Source organism: Acomys minous (genome assembly GCF_964271855.1).
Source record: "Acomys minous genome assembly, chromosome: 7".
Lineage (NCBI taxonomy): Eukaryota > Metazoa > Chordata > Mammalia > Rodentia > Muridae > Acomys > Acomys minous.
Window position 1 is genome coordinate 68,974,412 of NC_140488.1, and position 26,099 is coordinate 69,000,510.

A 26,099-nucleotide genomic window follows, 5' to 3' on the forward strand; every position below is an offset into this window, starting at 1 on the left:
AAACCCACAGAATCAACCAACCTGGGCTCATAGGAGCTCACAGAGACTGAATCAACAACCAGAAAACCTATATGGGTCTGACCAAGGTCCTCTGCATATAAGTTATGGTTGTATAATTCAGTGTTCTTGGGAACTCCTAACAGGGTGCAGGGGATGTCTCTGACTCTTTGGGGGATTCTTTTTCTCTTTGGGTTGTCTCAAGCAGTCTTGATATGAGGGAATGTACCTAGTCTTTTTGTACCTTGATAGGCCATGTTTGGTTGATATCCCTGGGAGGACTGCTCTTTTCTGAAGGGAAATGAGGGAGGATGGGGGGAAACTGGGAGGAGAGTAGTGAGGGGAAACTGTGGTTTGTACATAATATATGAGAGAAGAATAAATAAATATGTAAAAAATTTTAAAATCACTAATTAATTATATATTTGCCAAGGAATTCTCTGTCCATTATCAGGAATTGAAGACAAGTCAACCTTGATTTGCATAATGCAACTATTACTCAAATAAAGTTTGACTATGTATAACTTTCCTTCATTAAATTAAAATATAATTTCTGCATGTGAAATAAGTTTTTTAATTTCAACATTGATTTTTTATTGCCTTTTTCAAAGTAAGATCTATATTTATGTGGTGTTTGTGTTGTTCTTATGACAACATTCTTTCCAAAAATATATAAAATTCAGCAAGGAAGAAAACTAGTGGATTCATTGAATTGGATAGGAGTCACAAAAGTTTTAGGTTATAAACAAAATATGAAAAGTCCAGGTAAACTTAAATAAACATTAGGTACTAAAACACTACATAGGGATAAAAATGGAGCAGAGATTGAAGGAATGGCAAAACAATGACTGGCCCAAATCAAGACCCACCACATAGGAGAAAGCTAACCCCTGACACTATTAATTATATTCTGCTATGCTTGCAGAGGGGAGCCTAGCATAACTGTCTTCTGAGAGGCTTCATTCAGCAGCTGATGGAAACAGATACAGAGACACACAGGCAAAGAATAGGCCAAGTTTGGGAGTTTTGCAAAAGAGTGGGAGGAGCCAGAGAAGTGAAGGACACCACAAGAAGAGGTACAGAATAAGTTAACCTGGGACCATAGGGGCTCACAGAGACTAAACCACTAACCAAAGAGCATGTATGAGATGGACCTAGGCTCTCTACACATACATACCAGATGCTCAACTTGTTTTTCATGTGGGTCCCCTAGCAATGGGAATATGGGCTGTCTCTGAATCTGTCTCTGCCTTTGTATCCCTTTCCCCAAGCTGGGCTGCCTTGTCTGTCCTCAGTGGGAGCCAATGTGATCAGTTCTGCTGTGACTTGAAGTCCCAGGGTGAGTTGGTACCTCTTGGGGGCCTCCCCTCCTCTGAAAAGAAGAAAATGGGGCAGGCTGGGGGGAAGGGGTGTGAGGGCAGGACTGGGAAGAAATGAGGGAGAGAGCTTGGATCAGGCTCTAAAGTGATTAAATAAATAAATAAATAAATAAATACATGACCATAAAAAGGAAGATTGAACTATATATTTAATAAAAACATTACATCAAATACCATAAAAAGGAAGATTGAACTATATATTTAATAAAAACATTACATCAAATTTTATCTAACAGAAGATCATTATTTTATTTCTTTCATATTAGTAAGATTTTAAGTTGTTAATTACAGATTTTATAGCTAAAATATTACATTATACCATCATGTGCATAAGAAAGTGATATTAAATGAAAATTCTCTCATGTTCAACAATATAATATTTGACTAAAGTGTTTAATGCCACAATGCATTGTAATATACTTTCAGAATTTTCAATTGCATTTAACTTTAACTGTTGCTATTTTTAAGCAGTTAAATGAACCAATAAAAATGTATATGCATGTGAACTAAATACAAAGATACCATAACATTTCCCTGTACATCTGCTCACTATAATATATGTTTACATATTAATTGCAGGACAAATTTGTAAACATGAACACTGGAAGCTTTGAGAGGAAATGATACTCGTCGTTTTACTCTCAATATTTTATTGAAACAACATGTTACTTTTGGCCAGCCTCACATGTGTAAATACTTTTACATATGGGGTATGTTTTAAATGTTCTATGTTATCTATTCATTCTGTTTTATGTTGCCATACAAACTATGTTTATTTATAGAGTTTTAAATCAAAATGTCATTTAATTGCAGATCAAATCTAAGAAGATTAAATGTACATCAGGAAGTTATATAAAAGCAACTACCACCAGCGCCTACGCTATTAATGCATTTGCTTTGTTTTTAGCTGCTCTGATAAGTATGCTAAATTCCAGTGAAATCAACTGTCAAACTGTTGCTGTATACTAGAATATTATTACTTTGGCTGGGCTGGAATTGGAATTGGAATACAAAATGTTGCGCTTCTACCCTGTCAGCTTAATTCTCAAAGTAGAGCATGTGCATTAGACATTTCTAAATATATTTAAATATGCCTCTCCACAGAAGTATACATAATTGATAATGTATGTCAGTATCTAGTGATTATCTAATGAGTAAATTTTCTATACAGCATCTCTCATTAGGAGTGGGAGAAAAGACACAGTGTAATTCCTTTAAAAAGAAACCTAAATATCCCATTGGAGAACACACACCCACATACACATACACACACCCACACATTATGTGTATATACACACATATTAGAGTGACATCTTTAATTTATAAAAGCATGTACATATGTTAAAAAGCTTATTAGTGAGATTAAATTAGTAAACAAAATGTAAAAAAATGTCTTACTTTATGCGTGATATATATGTACAGCTCTATTATGTCAAACATATTAAATTTGTTGTTAGCATGCATATAAACTTTTGCAAAATATATTTTAGTATTTATGCAACATATTTATCTCAGCTATATTATGCCTCAGCCAGAAAACTGACTGGCACATCAGTAATATTTAAAAGCTATATTTGTATCTGCCTTGTGTGCCATGATTTCCCCAAGGTGCAAAATAGAAATGATTAGGAGAATTAAAGGAAAATCTTCCATAATATCCAGTGCAGATGCTTGTCTTTATGCATTGTTGGCACCCTTGTCACGTTGTCATCACATGAGATACTAAATGGTTCAAAGACTCATTATCCATTGAGTCATCACTTGCCCAGACTAATGGTTCATTTCTTTTCCTGCCACAGACATACTTCAGCATCACAAAAGAATGAAATCGTGTCCATCCTCAGACCATATGCAGGACTCATGCCTAAAAACAGTGTGAAACATTTCTTCACAGCTTGCGAGTTTTGAAGAAGCAGACTAAATGGAAGTAAGGACATTAGTTAATTTGGAGATTCTAAAAGTATGTAACCTAAAATATATTATAAAGTTATACTTTGGTCTTCCAAAATATAATATCCATAAAATTGAGGCACTCTACACTGGAAATAAATAATGATATTAAAGATACTGATGTTTTAAATCATTACCTACAGTCTTATAGTAATGTTTAAAATGTAATGAGCAACGTGATATAACAATCTGTCTTCTTAGACCTTTAACCAAGTTTAACTTTTGTCATTGATTTCAGCTTGACTGACTGTTCCACAAAATACTTTCCTGATCAGAGAATCTGTCTACAAGTCTAAGGCTGACTGAGAGCTATACAAGGATTAAAAATATCATTCACTTATTTCTTGAATCAATATGAAAATTTTACAAAATTGATGCAAGGTTTATTTTCTCTAGATCTATTTGGGAAAGTCATATACAAGGTCAGGTTAAAAACCAGATATCTAAATGTAGACTTCTTTTTATTTTCTTAAGAGAAGACATCTATATTCAAACCAGGTGGAAATAGAAGGCTTGATTATTACTAGAATTTGGACCTTATGTAGTATCATGTGACCACTTTCATGTGATAGCAATTCACATTTTGTCTAAACAAATGTTTTTGAAAGCTTTTAAATGCAGACAGATAATTTTTGTTTCATAACCATGTTCACAATTTATCAATTTTCTTGAGTTCTGTGCCATGCATCTAATCATGAAATTTTTATGTGCAAGAGTTAGTGGTGTTAACAGATAGATGGACAGTTTACTTCAAGGAAAATGGACTACTTGATTGAGGTTTTTTCCCCAAGTCTAATTTTCTATGAAGGCTTTCCCTTGCTTACTATGACTAAAGTGTGAAAGGACAATTTATGAACTTTTAATAAAATAAGATGAGAGAAATACCAAACTTATAGCATTTAAAATATTGCATTTTTCTTTTACTTACTGTGCTGGTGTATGTTTAGAGTTATGACTATAACACATAACGAAAACATCTGACATTTAAAGTATTGGTATATATATCTTGGAGTAGTTATAAAATTAATGTCTTCTTTTATATGATAATTAAAGAACAACTCAGAAAATTTCCTTAATTTTCAGTTAAATAATTTCTTGTTGTCACTTCAGGAGGTAATTGCATATAAACTATCAGGTAGTTTCATTGCATTTTTATATTACAGCTTTGTTAAATCTATAATTTACTGAAGTTTTCCTACACAGCTCCTATTTACAGTAGGCAAAAATAAACTGTACTTGTTTCTTGGATCCCTTGCTTAACAATCTTAGTGTATATTTCATGCCTCAGAAACTCTTCCAATAGATATTCCATTAGTTTAAGCTGTAAATAATACGTTCTTTTTACTAGAATACTGTTCAAAAATTTAAGACTTGATGAGATTCTATTTGAATTAAAAAACTAAAATAAAGATTTGCTTTTTACTTTTGTCCAACTACACTTACCATGACTAACACACAAGATGGAAAGATGGGAATTAAATTCTACTAACAAATGATGTTTTCATATCTATGGACTCAAATATGTTCTCTCTCTTCAAATACTATCTCAGTTTTCTTAGAGGAATAAAGTCATGTGTTTTAGTATGTGGAATGAATAAGCTTTTTAAAGAAATACATTAACAGGCTTCATATATGAAATATCCAAAAATAAAAGGAAACAAAGATTAATGTTATTTGGAATGCTTTACCTTTCACTTGATCTTTGCATCCTTTCAGAATAAAATATCATTCAGGCTACAAAGGTTAATCGAAAACAATATTTGAAAACTTGTGTCTCTGTCTGCACCTTATATCTGTAATCACCATTCCTTTCAGCAGCAAAATATAAATCAAGCCAACTATTTAATTTTTGCCATAATTGCTTGATAAATGTTTATAGTGTAGGCAATCTTCATAGATAAAATTGAAATACTTTTATTGTTTTTACATGAATTATATCCATCTTCTTTTGGCCTTACTTAATAGGTAAAACACATGGTGAGTTGGCAATGTTGTAATTGAAGACTTAATCTCCTGGCATTAATTATCACTGATGGCTTATCTCATCAAAAATATTTATTAAACAACTTATCTGAGGACCAAGGTTATCATAATGTCATATTCTCTCAGGTCTAAGATGGTATTATACAGAAATTTTTGTAAATATTTGTTAAGCTACTTCAAATCAAAACAAAGTAGTGCTGTTTGGTAAGGAAGCTTTTAAGAGCTGTTGTTCTTTCTTAAATAAAGAAAAGAGGTGCTTACATGTAAATTTGTTAAAATGTGATTGTTGTTCCATTAGAGGTAATGGTTGATTGCAGGATACCAATGGGAATAATCACATCTGCCTTCGTTAAAAGAAATCTGACTGTGGCCATTTTCACTGAGATGATTGGCATTATTTTCCAATCTAGGTGTCATGGCGAAGTTGTAGCTATAACAGCCATTATGAAGATGAAAAGGGCAACTGAGTGCTTCTTGGGCAATGGGGTTTAGCTGGAAACTGTTTCCAGGATTCTGTAATCCACATAATATTTGACTGGCAGAATGAGATGCTTGTAGACACTGCCCATTGCAGCCTTCATGTATGCCATTGTTAGGATTGATGATGCCCCTGGATGATACCATGGGCACTTCCATCATGAGTGGGGATAAAGACTGAGGACTGTTGAAGCTCGGCAGCCTTTCAGGAGTAGGTAAGACAAAAGGTTGTGGTCGCCAAATATTAGTTGGACAAATATTGTAGTAGAAGGGTAGGTTGCCGTTGTGCAGGTATGCCTCTGGATAGGCCATTCCAAAGGAGCTTGGAGGTATGTGAACCATAGGTGGGGAACAAGATGGAGAAACTAAGGAGTTCAAAGGAGAGGGGGCTTCTCCACTAGAGGTCACTGGAGATGAGCCACTGCTTCCACCTGCGAATGACAAGTCAAAGAACAATGAACCCGATTTTTCTGCTGAACAGTAATCATAGCTACTGCCCTTTGGGTCCCATTCGGAGTGGTTTTCTTTGCAAACTCATAGGTTTTTTTTTTGTCCGCTCTGACTGATTCTGGATATGGTGGCTTTACTACTGGCGGTACTGCTACTGTGGCACTACTTCTGTGCATCACACACTGAACACTCACTGCACTCCAGGCCTTTACATTTTGTCCAACAGTTAAGTGGCCCCATATGTAGCTCAGCCAATAATATACTACACATAAAAACTGACTTTTAATTTTTTAAACTGCATATGAACAAAATAATTTGTTTTGCTTGGGATTTTACAGATTGCTTCAGTATAAAAAGCAAGTAAAAATGAAAATAATTTTATTGGTGAAAAATATCAACAATCATTCTTTTGTCTTATGTGAAATTCAGACAAGAGGAGATTCCTATGGTTGTCTCTATCAAGAATGGAAGACATTATTTCAACATCAAAGTGAGAAGGAAAATGTTTACTCAATGACATCCAAAGTCTTCTATTGTTTAACACAGTGGTTCTCAACCTGTAGGCCATGAACCCTTTGGGGAGTCACATATCAGATATCCTGCATATGAGCTATTTTTTTAGGATTCACAACAGTAGCAAAATTAGTCATGAAGTAGCAACAAAATCATTGTATGGTTTGGGCTCACCACAACATGAGAAACTGTATTAAAGAGTCACAACATTAGGAAGATTGAGAACCACTAGTTTAACAGATAATAAAATTAAGGATATTTATATGGTACCGGAAAATGTAGGTTCTGAGCTTTATTTTTTGTAAATGTTCAGTCAATTTTGTTTGACCATACTTGATGAAGTTGTGAGATTTTATTGATAAGTTTGTTATTTTCTTAAGTATACTTGTATGTAAATATAAATATACACTAATATTTTATCAGCACAGTGACACATACTTGTAATAAAGCAGTCAAGGGTTATTTTAGAAATTATTGCCCCTTTCTAATTTGAATGCACTCTACACGCTGTAAATGATGAAGTTAACTTTTTAAGTGATCAATTAATGGGCACTTTTGTCTGTTTTGAAATTAGATTATTTGGACATTTTAAAAGCATGCTGCCTAATGCTGTGGTAGTTTTCTATGCAACAAACTAAAGTACATCATTTCAACAAACAATTATACTTAAGTTCTTCACATTACAATTAGTTGTTTTGGTATCATGTAAAACTTTAGTATAATGTTGATGTCTTCCTCCATAAACGCAATGTTAAATAAAAGTCTAAAGACAGGCAAATTCAGTGGAGTAAATATGAATGGAGAAAGTTTTATGTTGTTTACAAATAAAATATTTATTTATAGTTAAATCTTTGAGTAAATAGAAATGTAGATTATTTTTGCTAGAACACATGCATTATCCAACTATGATGATGATGATAATTTCATCAGGCAATATACTGCTTGAGAAGAAACACATTATAAATTTTTAAAAATACTTATGACAATTAAATTGGTTGTGATGCAGAAAGGCAAGTACTGTATGAAATATAAAAGATGATCTTATGACAACTGAGAATATAATAGTGGCTTCCAGATACTGAGAAAAATGGGAGTCAAGTGGGGCTAGGCTAATGTCAAGTCACTGGGTTCTAAGTTATAATTAGACACTACCAATAAGTTCACATGTGCTAATGCCCAGTAGGGAGACTATAATTAACAAAAATATATCATACTTTTGAAAACATCGCAATGGATTTTGAAGGTTTTCACCATATAAAGGTGACAAATGCTTGTGGAGATAAATATAATTGAAGAGTCTAAACTTTCTAAATGAATACACAAGTAAAAACATCACATGGCACCCCACTAATACACTTAATTTTAATGCATAAATTAAAAAGTATTTAAAAAAATTTAAAAGTACACAAATTGCACCACATCCATACTAGATTTAGCCATTTTGTGGTTTTGTATGCCAAGTCTTCCTTTCTTGGTTTATTAATAATATTTTCTCAATTTTTTTCTGTTTATACTATTCATCCTTTACTTTCATTTTTCCCTCAAGTAGTAATATGACATATCCTATAAACAAATTTAGAGTATATTCATTTTTCCTTCAAGTAGTAATATGGCACATTCTATATACAAATTTATAGCATTATACTTGCATTTATTTTCCTAGCTCCTCTACTATGCTCATGATATATTTTGCTTTACGTGCTATAAATTTCACAATTTTTTACCACAAGTTTCTACCTTAAGTCCTATATTTAATGAATTTTTGAAGAATTTGAAAATAAGAGCAGCACAAATGTGAAAATAAACTAGATGTTATTTGATCACTTAATGTCACTTTTGATACTTTTCAAGCAATAAAAAATAAATTAGAAAAAAAGTAAATTAGAACTATGTAAAAGTGAAACTTAAATGAAGTCATTAAAACATAAGATAAAGATAAACAAAAACTTATACAGCTAATATATCTTCAAATTAAGCTGCAAATGGGGCAGAGTCCAATAAAATCTTTATGTAAAAGAATGAGATACTATGGAATCCATGTATGATGTCATGATAAACATGTAAGATAATTCAATAAGTGATATAACCAGTATATCCACCAGCAACATCACTGCACTATCTCCCTTAGGTGTTTTTTTTTTTTTGTCTGTCTTTGATTCTGACTCCCGCACATAGTACATACATATTGCTTGTGAACACAATTTTTTTCTGGTATATAATATTTTGGTATAAGAGTTATACCTAATGTTGCTCCAATAATATGTAAAAATAAAACTGAATGTTAAATGTTTTCTTACTTTGTGTGTCCAGAGGGAAAGAAGGCCTCCATGAGTAGGTCTCCAAAAACCCATCCAATACACCCCTAAAAAAGATAATTTATTTCTTTAGCAACTTCAGAAAACACTTTGTGGATATAATGATTCAGATAAGCCTGTTATATTTTACGAGTGATCATCTCATAAATTTCTGTAAAATATACACTAGTAGCTAGGGTCTGAGTAAATTTCTGTAAGCCCCACAAGTTTGTACTACACAATATCTTAACACTGGCTTGCAGGGCTATTTGAAAATCATGCATTTAATTTCCTACCACCTACTATGTGGTGAAATGTAGGCTCTTCTGAGTCTCTGATCCATAGTTACCATATCTTTACTACTTGTAAAAGAGCTATATAAATAGTCTGAGTGATTGTACTTTTTCTTACCTATTATTTCTAGTAGTCATTAAAGGGATTACATAAATATTACATATGACAGCTACTTTACTTACCTGTTTCTCCCAGGATCTCTAAATCCTTTGGCAAAAGGGTTCCTGTCTATTTTCAGTTTGGTAATCTATAAATTCAAAAGAAAGACAGAGAAAATTCCAGTCTCTGTTCTCAGCAACAATGCTACTATTGTAATGTGGTACTTTAAACAAATGTGAGTATGTACGTCAGATTTAAGATGATTGTCTCCTTTGCCTACTGGTCCCTCTTGCTCTGATCTCTTGTTTAACACAAGAACCACACAACTTTCTACCAAACGTTACTTGGTAATGAAATAAAACCACAATTTTTTCTCTATTGTTTAAAATGTACCCCCCCAAATTGTTATTTGCTTCTATTCAAATATACCAATATCCCACCTCCTGGGGTCAATATAGCTTTACCTGCTGGTTTTGATAAGCTGTCACAGTAGTGAATTCAGTTTCTTTAAAGGAGAATGTTTTAACTCCTTCAGTAGGAAGGTGCTGAATCAAGGACAGGTCAATTCTGCTGTCCTGCTCCATCACGTGCACACGGGGTTTGTACTTATGCATGGATTGCAGAATGATCTAAGGAAGAAATGGTTAAATGCCATCTGAAACACTGACTTCTCCCTAACACCACCAGTGAAGTCACACCCAAAACATTAGATATAAATATGTCAGGAAAGCTCAGATCACAAATAAGGACATTGTTGTAGGCTTTGGCTCCCACCAGAACCCCTCTTAGCTGAAGGTTTTCCTGAGGGAGACACCACAGCAACACTGACACTATGCAGCAGCAAATTCCATATGCAGCTTTTCCTGCTTAGGTAGAAGTGTCATGAGGACCTGATCAATAGATCAGAGTTCTCTTTGCTGTAACTGGTATTCCCAAATATGGCCAGAAACCTGATATTCCCCAACTGCTAATCCTGGTAGTTTCCTTTTCTCCTCTTGTGGCTGGCAGGGCTCAAGCAGGAGGGTACCTAGGGAGAAGGTTCAAGATCCAGGAAACCTGAAAATAACCAGGAAGTGACTCCCGGGTGGCAGCAGGTTGTGGAAATGTCCAGTCTGGCTTCTCACTTGCTGCCTTGCATCCTCCCACCACACCATATCAAAGGTACCCAAGTAACAAATGGACTCTAAGGAAGGCAAAAGCACACAGCCTGGGAAGCCAAGATGCCTAGCAGCCCTGCCCACTCTCTACAACAGGACACTCTCCCTAGTTTAAATTGCTCTCTTCTTTGGGTCTTCGGACCCTCAAGCTCCTTGAAGTCATTCCCAGAGTCTAGCACCTTTAGATGCCAGAGATTAGAGGCATCCTTTGTAGCCTCTATTTACAAATCCAGGAGCTTTGGTCCCAAAACAACGCTTACAAAACCCTAGGAGCCTCTTGAGGATTAACTCCAGCCAGGAGCCTTGGCACCTACCTCCTCCAGGAGAAAGACTGTGCTCACTTACATGACCCTTGTCATCCATCTCATTGTTAGTGAGTTTCACTCGATCAAAGGAGATGATTTGACGCATCCAGTTTTCTCCGGAGCAAGGAGAGTCCGGGTGGACATAAAATCTGGGAGTGATGCAGGAATGGTCAGTATTCCCAGCTACCATCCACTGTGAGCTGTGATACACATACCTGAGGAAGGACAAAGAGCAAGGTATAGGTAGCTTTAGGCTCAGCCAAAACAAGGTAGAGGGATAGGGGCTTGAGAGTTCTCCACCTAAGAGCCTCATCAAAGATGAAAACACTTATCCCAAAGGCTAGGAAATCAAACGTAGAGCCAGCTTCATTTGCAAAGAGCTTTCAAGGGCAACAAACAAACAAACAAATAGTAACTATGCATATGCCATCAAAATGCACTAAAGAATCCCTGTGAGTAATCAGCACGGGATATTTGAGGCCGCTATTTCCTAACAGAAACGGGAGCAGGAATCAGTCTGTCTTATTTTTCCATGGGCAGCTATGCCTAAAAAACATCGACATATAAGCAAGCAAGAAGCCAGAGAAAGGAAACACAGAGCGAAGCACTACGGTGTCCAGCCCATGCTTAAAAGTTTTAGTCAAAGCCCACTCCTGCTATTGAGCCCCTTTGCCAATTAAACTTGAAAACTCTAAAGGAACCCCGCCCCATAAGGCCTCAGGGCTGAGTTTTCAAAATGCTTCGATCTCGAACTGTGTTTTGATCAGCATTCCCCACCAAATCAGTGCTGGTGCACAGCAAAAAGCAAACAGCTGCTTCTGTTTCCCTGGCTGAGGGAAGTTCCAACTTGCTAGGGACTTGCACTTTCTTCCTTCAGAATCAGCTGTGAAGCTACACTGGCTCCCCGACTAGGGCTAGGCACCAGGGGTGCCCTGGGTTCACTGCACACAGCTTTCTTTGGGCTGTTTTTGCAGCTCCCTCCCCTTCCCTTCCAGAATTCCCCCTTCAAAGCAGCAGCAAGGCAGCAAGGCAGCAAGGCAGCACTTCTAGGCAGGTAGATCTAAACATGCTAATCTTTCCAACAATTTGCACGCATTTGGTACAGCCTAGTCAAGGACTTCAAGACAAAAATAACAGAATCCTGGTACTGTCTGGATCTGGCCATCCCTTCAGGAAAAAAAAAAAAAACTAAAAAAAAATGGGACAACATATGGGCAAAAACCCAACCCTGACCCAAGGACCCTGCCACCAGGTTTGGGCAAATCAGGACATTATTTGAGAACCTGCCCAGTGTAACCCTGTCCCCAGAAGCCAAGGTCTACCTTGGGTCTAAGACATTTCTCCCGTGAATATTTTCAAACTGCCTGCCTCCAGGATGCCAGCGCCCAAATCAATCGCAGTATACGTATGTAAGGCACAAAGAGTGGGTAGCCTGAAGGCACAATAAGCAGCCATTTAACACCAACTTCCACAAGGAGGGACTAAGAAAAGCCAACACTTCCTTCACTTTGAATCCAGATTCAAATGAGAAAATTCAGCTATCCGAATCGAATCCAAGGATGAACAATTTTCTGTACTCACCAGGTAAACTTTTTTTTTTTTTAAATCCTGCTGTCAGGTAGGTGTCAGGCTGCAGGACTGATGGCCCTGAATCTGTTTTCTCAACCTGTTTGGATCTTGGCTATGTGAATTGGAATATCTCTATAGCTACAGAGTTACCTATAGCGTTTGGAATCCACGGGCACCACATCCAAAACCACACAGTACTGCTTTACTGGGTCCATCCCTTTCACCTTGATCCGAACAGAAGGAAACATACGTCTGTTGGAAAGAAAATACGGGTTTGGATAGAAACTAGAATCCGAGTTGAGAGATATTAGCGATATTTTGAAGGAAGATGAAGTGTGGACAAATACAGCCGGTATTCATCCCTTTCCATGGCAGGTTCAGGGAATGGCGTTGGTTATGTAAGAAAATCTGATTGATTTAACAAGTCCTAGAATTACTAAAGGTGCAGAATGTCTTTATGAAAAGTCCTCATCCATGAAGCCCCACATGGCAATAAAAATTATAAGAGTAAGTAAGATAGGAAAAGTTTCGTTCCTTTCCTGTATTTCGTAGAAGGGTATGTGAGGTAGATTTGCAAAAGGTTGAAATGAGGAAGACTAATTAAGAGGCTGTCTGACACCAAAGGGTTAGCTGCGAAAAGGCTGAGTTCCCAGTGGGTTGAGCCCAGTGATGGTGTGCTGGGTGGAGTATTTACTGTTGTTATTTGCTAGCCTTGCATGGAGAGGCTGGCCACAACAGAAAGAAGGTGGAGAGACATCTGGCACTGGTTTGCTGGGGAGGCTACATTTTTGTGTACAGGACACAGGCAGAAGTTGGGAGAATGAATCAATGGAGTAAGGATGTATCAGAAACATGAGTAGATCTTTTACTGTAGCAAGGTCCTTCCCAGAGCAATAGATTGAGTAGTCTGTGGCTTTCTAACATCTGCCAAGGACTGGGAAGGGGGAGGAGTTTGGCATTATAAAACTGGATTCTCCTCCTTAAGTGCCTATACTATATGATTCAGGGAAATCACTGGCCCAGCCAAACGAACCTGCCAGCCTTGGTAATGATCATCTCAGTCCCGATGTCGTGGAATCTCTTCCATAGGTCGGATCCCTGAAGCTCCACTTGGATAATACTTTTTTCTTGCAGAGTTTCGACACTGCGGCTCTCGCCACCAGAGCAAGAGAAGGCGGTTTTTGAAAATTCCGCTTTGGGTCGCTTTCCTGCTAGACATGGGATTTGAGAGTCTGGCAGGTTTTGCACACTATCTTTGAACTGATAGACCTCGTCCTTCCCCCAGAAAGTTTGATACATTCGTTCCCCCACAGAACCCTTTGTGCTTTCTTAATGGAGAAAGAAAGAGGAGCCCAGTTTGCATCCCATCAAAGCTGGTGCCCCTAAAATCTATCACCCCCAACCAGCCAAATGCTGAATCTGAGGCTACATTTTCTTGGGGGATTTGGGGGACATCCTATTTCCTACTGAGCGGAATAGTCAGGCCTGGCTCTTAGGATTTTGTTAGAGGTGCGTAAATCACTCCTCTAAAAGCAAGCAAGCAAGCAAGCAGGGACCCTCCTTTTCATTGCAAAGGAACCACAACATTTCCAACCAGATTCAGACTCTCTGAAATGTGTCCTAAAGTCAGGTGGGTAATGTGTTTTTTTAATTCACAACCTGACTTGAGGGAATGTGCCAGGACACCCTGGCTACAACTCTACAGGCAAAGAAGATCCCATTCAGCCGGCCAGGGAAGCGCTCAGCATAAGGGGCGGCGGGGAAAGTACTCACCGGGCTGCTTGCTGTCCCCAGAAGCGCTGCTCGGCGTCTCCTCCGCTGGCTCTACCCACTGCTCCTCCTGCAGCTCAAGCTGCATTCCCTCTGTTGAGTCCTGAGATTTTCTTTTGCTGGGTCTCCCCACCAAGGCCTCCACCGAGAAGGCGTGCGCTCGAGAGCTCAGAGCCATCCCTGGAGGGGAAGAAGTAATTGTGCGCTGCTGCAAAGTTTCAACCTGAGCTGAGTTAGGGAGGGAGGGGGGAGGGAGGGCACAGATGAGAGGCAAGGGAGGAAAGCTCACAGAAAAGTCTTAAGTCTGAAAACCAAGTTTTGGATCCGCAATCAACAATAAAAATATGCCCCCCCCGTTATATATCAATATCTTTAAATAGACAGCATAAAAGAGAAAGAATATTAAACTTGAGTCGAAATCCTATGAGGTGTAATCTCTATTTTCTTTTTAGTTCTCCTCCCCCTCAACGGACACATGTGTACCATCAGTCCTCAAATCCTTGATTCTGGGACCTGCCAGAGCCCAAAGATTGGCAAATGCTGGCCTTTTAGGCGCTGACCTGCCACCAAAGGAGGCCCGCACCAAAGTGATTTGAATATACTGTTGCATCCAGCTGAGTGAATACCCAACCACCCAGCGGGTCACATCCTCCACAGTTTGTTTTGGAAGCTGTTGAAATGTAAAAAAGCAGCCTGAGTGACGCTTCAGAGTCTGACAGAGAGGAGGGGCTGGGGGCTTCAGATAGGCAGGAGGAAAGAGGAGAAGGAGACTCAAGGTTACTGTTTTACATTAAATAGTAAAACTCTAAAATGTGAAATAATTGCTCCCATGAGGGGACACTTTTCCAAGAAAGAGCAAATATTACTTAACCAGACTCAGATAAATGTATCTAGGCCTTCTCTCTCTCTCTCTCTCTCTCCAGTAACACCACTGGAAACACTGAAGATCATGCAAGCTTTCTGACTATGTAATTCCAGCCTTAGACTCCAGTATAGGTAGATAATGGCCAGATAACCTCTTTTTCCTAGTAGGAAGGCTGAAGCAAGGTGTTTTAAGAATATCCCAGACTCCGCAGTCAAAGATTCAAGCCAACTGTGCCTTCATACCCTCTTCAAATTCACACAGGTAATCTGAAAACATGCCCCAAGGACTAGAGCATTAGCAACAGAAAGAGAGCCTTTGCCCCCAATAGTGTGTTGAAAAATAAAGCTTTGAGCTATTAAGAAATTGGGGAGGCCTGGTGGCACTTAAGAAAGAATAAGCAGGCTACCAAGATGAGACTTGATAGCCTATGACCATATAGTGGGGGAGGAGTTCCCCCTTGGTCACAGACATAGGGGAGGGGAATAGGGTGAAAGGGCAAGGGAGAGAGGAACAGGAGGATACAAGTGATGGGATAACAATTGAGATATAATCTGAATAAATTAATTAAATATTTCAAAAAAGAAATTGGGTTTGGTGCCTCCTGAAATATGTTCATGGCCTGGCTTTTGCTTTTCCTTAAAATTAGTAAGTGCATCCTTTGTGTCCAGACGAGACTATCATTATCATTTCCCAAGAACACTTCTGTCTGCAAATGTGACTTATTTGCCTCTGTGGTTGCTAGTTGGTCACTCACTTTTCATCAGACAGAAAATCAGGCCCTCTTAGACTCTTGAACATTTTAAGAAATGTTCTTTAATATGTTTAGTCAAAGCACGTTTAAAGTAATTTCAACTCCAGTTACGATAGAATGGAATTTTAATGAACTTATAGTATATCAGAGTTTAAGGACTAAAGAGCTTCTGTGCCCCAACTCTTCCATAAGACTCCCTGTGCTCCACCCAGAAGTTTGGCTGGGTAGTAGTCTCAGCCTCTTACTTCAATCCCCTGCTGGGTGAAGTCTTTCAGAGGACCTCTATGGTAGGCTCCTGCCCGGTGCCTTCTCTTCAGCCTCTTTCAGTAGCTATTGTATTTACCCTTCTGAATGGGTCCTTCTTTTATTTAGCTTCTATAGGTCAGTGTATTGTAGTGTGGTAAACCTGTATTTTGTGGCTAATATCCATTCACCTGCAACAGGAGCCCCACAAGAAGACAAATAGAGCCAACAAATCTTGGTGCACGTGTGTGTGTGTGTGTGTGTGTGTGTGTGTGTGTGTGTGTGTGTGTGTGTATGCTGCAGAGACTAATGTTCCAACCAAGGACCATGCATGGAGAGGACCTAGACCCCCTGCTTAGATGAAGTCCATAGGCAGCACAGTCTCCTTGTGGTTCCCAAAGTATGGGGAGTAGGGATTACTTTTGGCATGAACTCTGGTGCCCACTTGTGGTTCACTTCCCTTTGATGGGGCAGCCTTGCCAGGCCACAGAGGAAGAGGATACAGGCAGTTCAGATGAGACTTGATAGACTGAGGTTAGATGTTAGGGGTTGAGGGCTCCCCTTTTCTCAGGACTAGGGGAGGGAGAGAGAGTATGAGGGAGGGAGAATGGGATCTGGAGGCAACATGGGAGGGGTCTACAATAAGGATGTAAAGTGAACAAATTAAAAAAAGAGAAAAAAATATCCTGAAAGATCTTCAGAGCATTTAAATTTCATCTATGTAACTGTAAAAACCTAGATTTTCCATGAAGGGATTGTTATGGTTCTGGTGTGCCATTCAGTCATGGGGAGGGCATCCTTATAGGCAATGGAATATAGGATAAAGTATTCTAACAATGTTGGATGCCACACAGAGCCTTCATTGCAATTTAAATGCAATGGGAAGACTATCTTTATCATAGGGATACAGAAGAAAGCTGACAAAGTAAGGAGAATTTCAGTGTACAAAGCACTTGAGTTGAAAATATACAGGGCTGGATGTAATCTTTGCCGCAGCTCATGGACATATATTGTGGGTGATTGTGTATAATTATGTGTTCTTATCCAAAAGGCATAGTTCAGAAAGAGAAACATCAGAGTTTATTGGTTAGTTTTAGTCTGCTAAACAATCATATAGCATTTGAATTATTCTCTGTCTGTCTGATAATTTCCCTGCTTTTGAACCTGACTCATTTTGTTTCTTAAAGGCAGGGCAAAGTAAAGAGAAGGAGAAGCTTTGCTTAGTAAATGTTTGAAGAGATTTCTGTAAAAGTTAGGTAAAGGATGTTTATCACAATGTCAGCTCTAGTATTTCATTCTGTCTACTATGATATGATTTTCTTTAACCAAGGAAATAGCATATCTTTGAATATAAGATCCTGTATTACAATAAATGTCTTCCTTAATATTTATTATATGCATGTAATTTAGTCATCCAGAAATTTCTTATCTGTGTAACCTAAACCATTCTTTTCCCATTTTAGTAACTATTTGATGATATTACACTGAGAAAACTGTAGCTCTGCTCTTGCTCAAGTTTGATGGACTAATGTGCAGTAATTCTTGTTACCTTGTATTAACAAGAATCAAGCATGGCAGAGCCAGCTCTGCAATTTGCTCAGTTGTTCATGATCAGAGATACTGGGTACAGGGGGCTCCAGGGGCGATTCACTACGTATATGCTATCTATACCAAGAAGTCTCCTTTCTGTAGACTCTAGGTTTAATCCAGGAACACACATAATCCTTCAAAATAGATTCTCTGTCATGGTGTGGGAGTGAAAACTGAAGAAAGATGATTGGATACTTAAATATTCATTGAAAAGCATATGGTTTATTGTAATTCTTCTTGAATATGATGTGTATCTAAAATATAGAAAAGTAATTTATATCTCTTCCAAATATTGTAAAATATTATTAATGACTATAAACATGTACAGTATTAAAGATTATGACACTAAGTATGAAGATGTTCCTCCTAGTGAACTATATGTACATAGGGGGAAAAACATATTGAAAAGGAGCTAAGTCTACCTAGAGGAAAAAGTATCCTAAACCTTTGATACCAAAACCTAATCATGGAGATATTGTAACTCCTATTCTTCATTAGGAGACATTTGTATCAAATATATCTGTCCTGTGTGTGTCTGTGTATTTTCATACAAATACTATACAATAAAATTAGAACTTGGAAAGTGACTAGACACCTATAGTTACTCTTTGGAAGAAGCACAAACAACTTCATGATGGAGATTGTTTCCTTTAATTGTTATTTTTTCTATTGATTTTTACTCCCCAAGATTAAGATGTTTTATGTAGTTACAACCTTGAATAATGCAAATGAAAGACAAATTCTTCCTCTTCATGACTTTTTTTTTTTTTTTTTTTTTTTAGATCTAGAAGGACCCTAAAGAACGCACAGTCAAGAACTGGAATATATGGTTTGCCTCCTCATATCATTCTAATACCTAAATTTAATATTTCCTGAGTTTGTTATGTTACAAGAAATCATCCCTGTTTGCCACTTGCTAAGTGACAGGAAACAGGAAATCATTTTATTTGTTTATGCGAGTTTCAAATTAATTTGCATTACTTTGAGACAGAAGAAACCTGACAAGGTTTTGGAAGATCAACTTGTTATCTAACTCTTCATTTCCTCTTTCTCTTACAACAAATGTAGCTTCATGGGTAAGGAAGTCATGAGCTATTGAATCTCTGAGGATTGTAAACCTCCAGTACAAACTGGAATCTTAGATGAGTAATCTGAGTTCCTACATGATCTCCCAGGATTGTGATAATAAAAAGGGATAAAGCTGAAGTGGTGAAAACACAGACCTTGGATTCACATTGATCTAATCCAATGTCTGACCGTACTACCTTCGGAGTGGCTTACAGAAATCTTTTTGTGGGCATTAAACCAAAATTTCCCCTAGGCTTCTATGCTTTTACCTATAATACTGTCATCATAGAGTACATTTCTGGAAGAGAGTTAGATATATCAAAAGGTCAAGAAAAACAGTTTGTACAAACCAGTTAGCACAATGTCTGAATCAGGGTTCACAGCTGTGTTCAACATTAAAGAGATAAGAAAAGTCAATTTCAAGAATATGTAATCTTTGTATCAGCTTTATATCTGTAAATCCTTTGAGTCCACATCCTAGAAGGAGAAAATATTCGGGCCAATGCTCAACTTTTGGTTAAATCTTTCACCATATTCAAAAGGCCAAATGTGTTAAGACTAATCATTCTCAAATTGAGAACTTTTCAAATAATTAAAATCCATGAATGAAAACAAAACATTACAATTGGATCTCAAAAATCCATGATGAATATGTTTGGAAGAACACATAATTTGATTTTATTGACTTTGATTTTTAATAATATTTTTGGTATGCTATCAATACTATGCAAGCATGTCTTCTCACATAATTAGATGGATTTGAAAATGCCAAGCCAGTAACATATAACTATGTTCTCACTCTAGGGATTTGAGGAAACTGCCCTAACAAGTACTAAATAAAGTCTCATAAGTGGGTCATTCAGTTTCTGGTTTTCATTAATCTGGTACAATCTCCCAACAAGTCCCGTGAGTTTATTAATCCAACAATTGAGTTAGGCTAGCACATGAGTTATGTATGGCAAACATTGTTAACATTGTACCTAGGGAGAATTGGGGAACAAAGAGAAGGGAAATCAATTCCTATCTTTACTAGTTGTGTTTTCTTGAAGAAAGGAATGGAAACATTAGCTGAAAGAAAAGTTGTTCTGTTGACTTTCATTATATTGTATTATTATCAAATACTGAAGGCCTTCTTATGATAATAGAACATTAGGCTTAGGCGCATTATATTTATCATACTCAAAGCCGTATAACACTTTTCCCACTTAACTCATGATTTAATGCTACTAGGTTTTTCTCAGTTTTCTATTAGCAGTTTTGTTCTCAGAAATATAAGGATACTTTTACTCTTGAATAATTTCTGATAAAGTCAATGCATAAGAGAAAAATGAAATGAACACACAGGTAGCCTTATTATATACTGACCTAAGTAACTGCCAGAATAGGTATTGTCTATTTACTTCAGTTTAGGAGCAAGCACGGCATGCACAATTAATAACTGTGTGTCTTAAATCTTGCAGTTTTCACTCATTAAAACATTAACCCTGAGTGAAATATACACTTTTTTATGTTACCAGCCTGTTGCTCTTTTGGCACTATTACAATAATACGTGCTGATTGTGTACATGTATCAAAACATCACCTTGTAATCCATAAATATGCACAATTACTTTGCCTTTACAATATTGAACTATGACGTCAAATCTTAGGTCTTAATATGTACAGGACCCTGTGTTCAATCCCTAGCATGTAAATAAATAAGAAGCCAACAAAATTGCATGAATCTAAGAAATGCAGCTAGTATAAGTCACTTAAGAAAAAGAACCTACCAAGTTTATTCCAAAATGAATTACTTGAAGGTATTGTAAAGGATTCTTTCATTTCTCTAAAGCTATGGGAAAACATGCTTTTATAACTGTGTTTCGCATACTTTTTCACCAAATGAATTTTATATGCAAGCAACCCAGTCCAAACTCTGACTCCAAATCAATGGCCCAAGTACTTCTAACTTTGTCTAATCTAATATGTATGAGCTCCAACCTGGCACTATGAGGAAAGCTTCACACTTCACACCATAGGTTGGAGTTCACCAAATCAATCTCTCTCTCTCTCTCTCTCTCTCTCTCTCTCTCTCTCTCTCTCTCTCTGTGTGTGTGTGTGTGTGTGTGTGTGTGTGTGTGTGTGTGTGTGTGTCTGTGTGTGAGTCAAGACAATGTTTCTCTGTGTAGCCCTGGATGTCCTGTACTCATTTTGTGGACCAGGCTGGCCTCGAACTCTCAGAGATCCTCCCACCTCTGCCTCCCAAGTTCTGGAATTGCAGATGTGCACCACCATGCCTGGCTGAATGTTATGCCTTTGTAATTGCTGTAATTCTCTGTAGGTATTTTTAGTATATTCTCACTCCTTCCTTTACTACTCCACTCCATCATGCTCAGGATAAGTGAATAAAATGCAAATTGATTTCTCCCATATCTTAATAATGATCTTTATTGGATCAGGGCTCAGCAGTAACTAGCACCTACAAAGGTACTAGATAGGGGATTGTAGGTGATGATAGGATGAAATGTCTCCCTAAGTCTACCAAAAATATTTAATGTAGGTAAATATCTACAATGATTATGCTTAGATTCAAAGTTATGCTTAATTTTTACCCACAGTCTTCCTTTACTAGGCACTGGGACAACTAGGAAAAAAAGTATTCCTGCTGGAAGTAAATGTTCATAGAATTAAGACATCCCAGGTACCAAAACTTCAGGAGGAAAGCAATAAGGTAAGTATGGAACATCATCATAGAGGAACCACTGAGAAGAAGCTAGAGCATACTCTTTGTATTTACCACATTTAAATTCCTAGATAAAAAAAGGAAGGGCAAAATCAATGGATACGAGTGTTGCCAAATAGAATGTCAGCACTGGAACCTTTGCCCTATATGTGCCCTGAAAACACACTACTCCATTTATTGCTGATTTAGAATATCTTTTTAAAAATTACCTCAGTAAATCATCTCAGATCATCTTGGTAAAATTACTGCCACTTCTCAAACCTCTGCCTCTGTGTCTCCAGCCTAATATTCGACTCACATGACATTACCAATAAGGTTGCTAGAATGTTCAACTACATATTTTATGATAGTGTGTCCATAATTGTTTAAATCATGTTTGTATATTGTTCATGGAGGGTGAAGGTTTTTATTTTTTTAATGCAGTTATGCAAATGACACTTAGGCAAACGGTTGGATTATAGGGTTAAATGTACTAGAAGTTTAATAAATACTAAAGTAACTTGTATAAGTATTCACAACTTATTCCAGATAGAGCTTCTAATTTATTTTGTCATATGGATATGCATTTTGAAAATATCAATCTGAACTAATGACTGCTTGGTATTTTAATACTTTGGCTGTTATAAACTTTGTTTTTATGTTTTTACTCTTTCGTGGAGAATAACTTCTTTTCTCATACAATATATGCTGATAACAATTTCCCCTCCCTCTACTCCTCGCTCTTCCTCTCCCATCCCTCCCATCTGAAACCACTACTCTTCTGTCTCTCATTAGAAAAAAACATGTTTCTAAGAGATAATAACCAAAAAAATGTAATAAGATAAAAAAAATCACATCGAATTTGATCAAAGCAAACCAACCGAAGGAAAAAAATATCTCAGAATCAGAGACCCACTCATTTACACACTCAGAAGTCTGATGAAAATACTAAATGGAAAGCTGTAATATATACCTTGTTACACACAACTCTAAATGGAGTATCTCTATCAACTCCCTCCCCTCAGAGCTCAGGAAGACCTGAAGAAGGGGAGGCAGAAAGAGTGTAAGAGCCAGAGGGGATGGAGAACAAGTCCCTCTAAAACTACTGAGCAAAGTACATATGAACTCACAGAGAATAATCAACAAGCACAGGGCCTGCATGGATCTGCACCAGGTCCTCTGTGTATATGTTTTGGCTGTTAAATTTTCAGCAGTCTTCACTGGCAAACATATACATTCTCATTGTCTCCTTGTCTAATACCCTGTGTTTGACATCTGTCCTTGTCTCTTTAACTAGAATATTTCTTTTTTTAAGGTTTTGTACTGTTGTTCTGGTTGTTGTTGTTGTTGTTGTTATAGTTATACGTGTGTGTGTATCCGTGGGTGGGTACCTGCATGTGAATGCGGGTGCCTGTGGTATCCAGAAGAAGAGGTGGACTTACAGGAAGTTGTGTGGTGCCTCATGTAGGTGCTGGGAATAGAAGTCAAGTCCTCTGGAAGAACAAGAGTTGCCCTAAATGCTGAGTCAGCCACTCCTCCAGCCCTGACTAGAAAGTATTTCTTGATGTTTTAATTCACTCTTATTTTTGTTTTTGGCTAGAAGAAAAATTCTGAATTGTTACCTGTGTTTGTGTCTGTGTATGCTGTGGAAATGACCACAGATTTTTATTTATACTATGTAAGAGGACATCTGTAAATCTGGAAAGTGATATAAGCATTTTGTTCAGTGATGTTTTGTTGTTGTTGTTGTTTTGTTTTGTTTCTTTGCTTGCATGAAGGTCTGTCTACCTTTCATCATTATTTTATTTTGGCATTATAAAAGTTTAAAATAATTTTTTTAAGATTTGTTTATTTATTATGTATACAATGCTTTGCCTGCAATAGTCCTGCAGGCCAGAAGAGGGCACCAGATCTCATTATGGATGGCTGTGAGCCACCAGATGGTTACTGGAAATTGAACTCAAAACTTCTGAAGAGCAGACAGTGCCCTTAACCACTGAGCTATGCTCAAACTATCATACTAACCAAGGACAACACAAGTAGTAAACATCGAACCTCTACTCTGATCTACCCAATGGACAGGACATTCCCCACAGTTATGTGGAAAGTGGGGACTGACTCTGACATGAACTCTGGTGCCCCATATTTGACCACCTCCCTTCGGTGGGGAGGCCTGGGGCACTTAAAGAAAGAATAAGCAGGCAACAAAAATGAGACTTGATAGCCTATGACCATTTGGTGGGGGAGGAGGTCCCCCTTGGTCTTAGATGTAGGGGAGGGGAATAGGGTTAAAGTGGGAGGCAAGGAGGAATGAGAGGATACAAGTGATGGGATAACAATTGAGTTGTAACCTGAATAAATTAATCAATAAAAAAATCAGCTCAAAAAAAAAAAGTTTAAAGTTACATTTGCACGTGTGCCTGCAGGCCAGAAGAGGGCACCAGATCTCACCATAGATGGTTGTGAGCCACCATGTGGTTGCTGGGGATTGAATTCAGTATCTTTGGAAGGTCAGTCAGTACTCTTAATTAACTGCTGCGTCATTTCTCCATCCAACCCAAGAATGAAACTTTTTTTTTACATGATGGTGACTTTATCTGGTACAAATTTGCTTGCTGTCTTTTTGTGGGAGTTGCACTAATTCATTCAAGTCCCTAGAGTAAAGGGAATAAGAGGTATTGTAACAGGCTTAAGAGGAATGGCTCAGTTGGAAGACTCCCAGCTTATATCTTCAAGTTCTCCAGAAGCAAGAGAGCAGCTTTAAGGATGCACTATTTACTGATAGTGGGTCTCTACTTCCCTTCTTTATCCCTTATTGTTGCTTTCTATATATTTGCCTCTCTTTATCTCTGTTACTATATTTGAGTTCTCTCCTTCAGGTTTCTTTATGTGTCTTAATTTCTGGCTTTCTCTCTTTTTTTTCTCTGTATTGTGAACTCTCTCTCTCCTAATATATTTTATTTTTAATTTTTCATATTTCTCTTTGTCTGCCCTTTCTTTGTACCTTTTCCTCTTTGAATACGAGGCAGAAGAACTGGGGATGAAGAATCTGCAGTAACCTCTGTAATATCCCTTTCACTATTAAGTATTTTCCCTAATTTCTCTTACTAGTCTAAAGCAAGGCATGTATGGTGTGTATTCTTGTAGGGAGGATGGGTATGTATGACTGTTTATGGGTGTGTGTTACAACGGCCATATCTGAACCTAAGGTCTCTTGAGACAAAGTGCGAACAAACAGAAGAGATCCTATGACAAACTCTGCTGCCCCTTGTGGACTCAAGTGAGAACAAAGAGGTTCAGGAGGAAAAAAAAACCCTGGCTTAGCAAGCAGGGTCTTAGGGAAGAGCCCGTGGTGAAAAACACATCATTGTTCATAGACTTTAGCCATGGTTACCTCTCAGAGTTAAGCACTCAGCTAACATTCTTCCACGTTTGCCACAGTTCCCACTTTTGAGCCAAGCACAAGCATCTCCGTAAACTTATCTTGCCACTCCTAACTTAATGAAGGCATAATTTCCTCTGCTTCAGTATCTTCTGTCCTAGTCCAGAGGCAGGACTTTGCTGGTGCTTTAGGTAGTGCATTCTGTCAATAGACAAGCTAGATCTAGTCTGCATTCATTTTGAGGAGCACTCATTCCTCTTCAAACTCTAAGATGGTGGTTCTCAACCTTCTTACTGCTGAGACCTTTTAGCACACAGTTCTTTATGCTGTGGTGACACCCCGATCATAAACTTGTTCTCATTGCTCCTTCCTAACTGTAATGTTGGGAATGTTGGGAGTCCTAATGAAAATGTTTTTGGAGATAGAGGTTTGTCAAGGGGCTTGGGACCCACAGGTTGAGAACCAGTGCTCTAGGAAGTAAGTGATTTCAGGATCTCTGCCAGAGTTTTGAGGTGAAGGAATAGGACACAAACAAGTCTGACTTCAACTGAGTCTCCATATTCTGAAGGATGTGACTAACGATATCTAAAAGAAATGACAGAACCGATAAGTTACACTTTTCCAGAAAGGCATCCAAAGTAACGCGAAAGCCTGGACAGAAAGGCAGGGGTATTTACCTGGTAGGTCAGAAGCAACAGTGGGTCTCTGTGCGTCCATGACGGTAACAGCAGACGAGTCTCTGGCTGAGCTCTTCCACTTGAAAGATGCCCACACTGTCGCTTCTGGGAGACTAGCGGTCACTCCGCCTAGGGTTGAGGCACAAGTGAACTAACGGCACAAAAGAACTTCTTCTTGCCAGCAGTGGGAGGAGCAACACTTGTTACTTCCTAGAACTGACCCTGCTGGAACCTTCTTCACTCAATTTCAACGTTCTTTGACTCAAGGTCAGCCATGAAAGTACAATACCGAGGACTTTAGCCTTCAAGGCCTCAGAGATACTGGAGGGACCTCATCCTCTCTGTGTATCCCTTTGCATCCTTGTTTGGCTGACTCCTTTTCTGAGCTTTAGGCTGGCCTACTTAAAGGGAAAGGTAAGGGCAGAGAGTGCCTCCCAAGGATCGAACAAACAGTAAGATGTGGATTGGCTTTAAAGTGCAATGCTCTCATTTCTATCCCAAACACATACATTTACAGTTGAAAATCTTTCTTTTTTCTTTTCTTTTCTTTTCTTTGTTTTTGTTTTTTGTTTTTTGTTTTTTGTT

At 37.8% G+C, this 26,099-nt stretch overlaps 1 protein-coding gene across 3 annotated transcripts; it reads right to left on the minus strand.

Annotated features, from left to right (window-relative positions):
- Nucleotides 1-2,382: 2,382 nt before the first annotated feature.
- Nucleotides 2,383-25,642, minus strand: TBX22 (T-box transcription factor 22). Of its 3 annotated transcripts, none has more exons than XM_084789422.1 (10): nt 25,515-25,642; nt 14,241-14,417; nt 13,501-13,675; nt 12,618-12,719; nt 10,939-11,113; nt 9,901-10,065; nt 9,520-9,584; nt 9,047-9,111; nt 5,571-6,217; nt 2,383-3,293 (listed from the first exon to the last, which is right to left on the minus strand). In XM_084789422.1, exons 1-9 carry the CDS (start codon nt 25,552-25,554, stop codon nt 5,604-5,606), a joined length of 1,578 nt encoding a protein of 525 aa, XP_084645548.1. In that variant the 5' UTR covers nt 25,555-25,642; the 3' UTR covers nt 2,383-3,293; nt 5,571-5,603. The 3 variants fall into 3 exon arrangements, with proteins under 3 accessions (XP_084645548.1, XP_084645547.1, XP_084645549.1); XM_084789421.1 differs by having other exon boundaries at nt 13,501-13,678; XM_084789423.1 differs by lacking the exons at nt 13,501-13,675; nt 25,515-25,642 and having other exon boundaries at nt 14,241-14,367.
- Nucleotides 25,643-26,099: the final 457 nt, after the last annotated feature.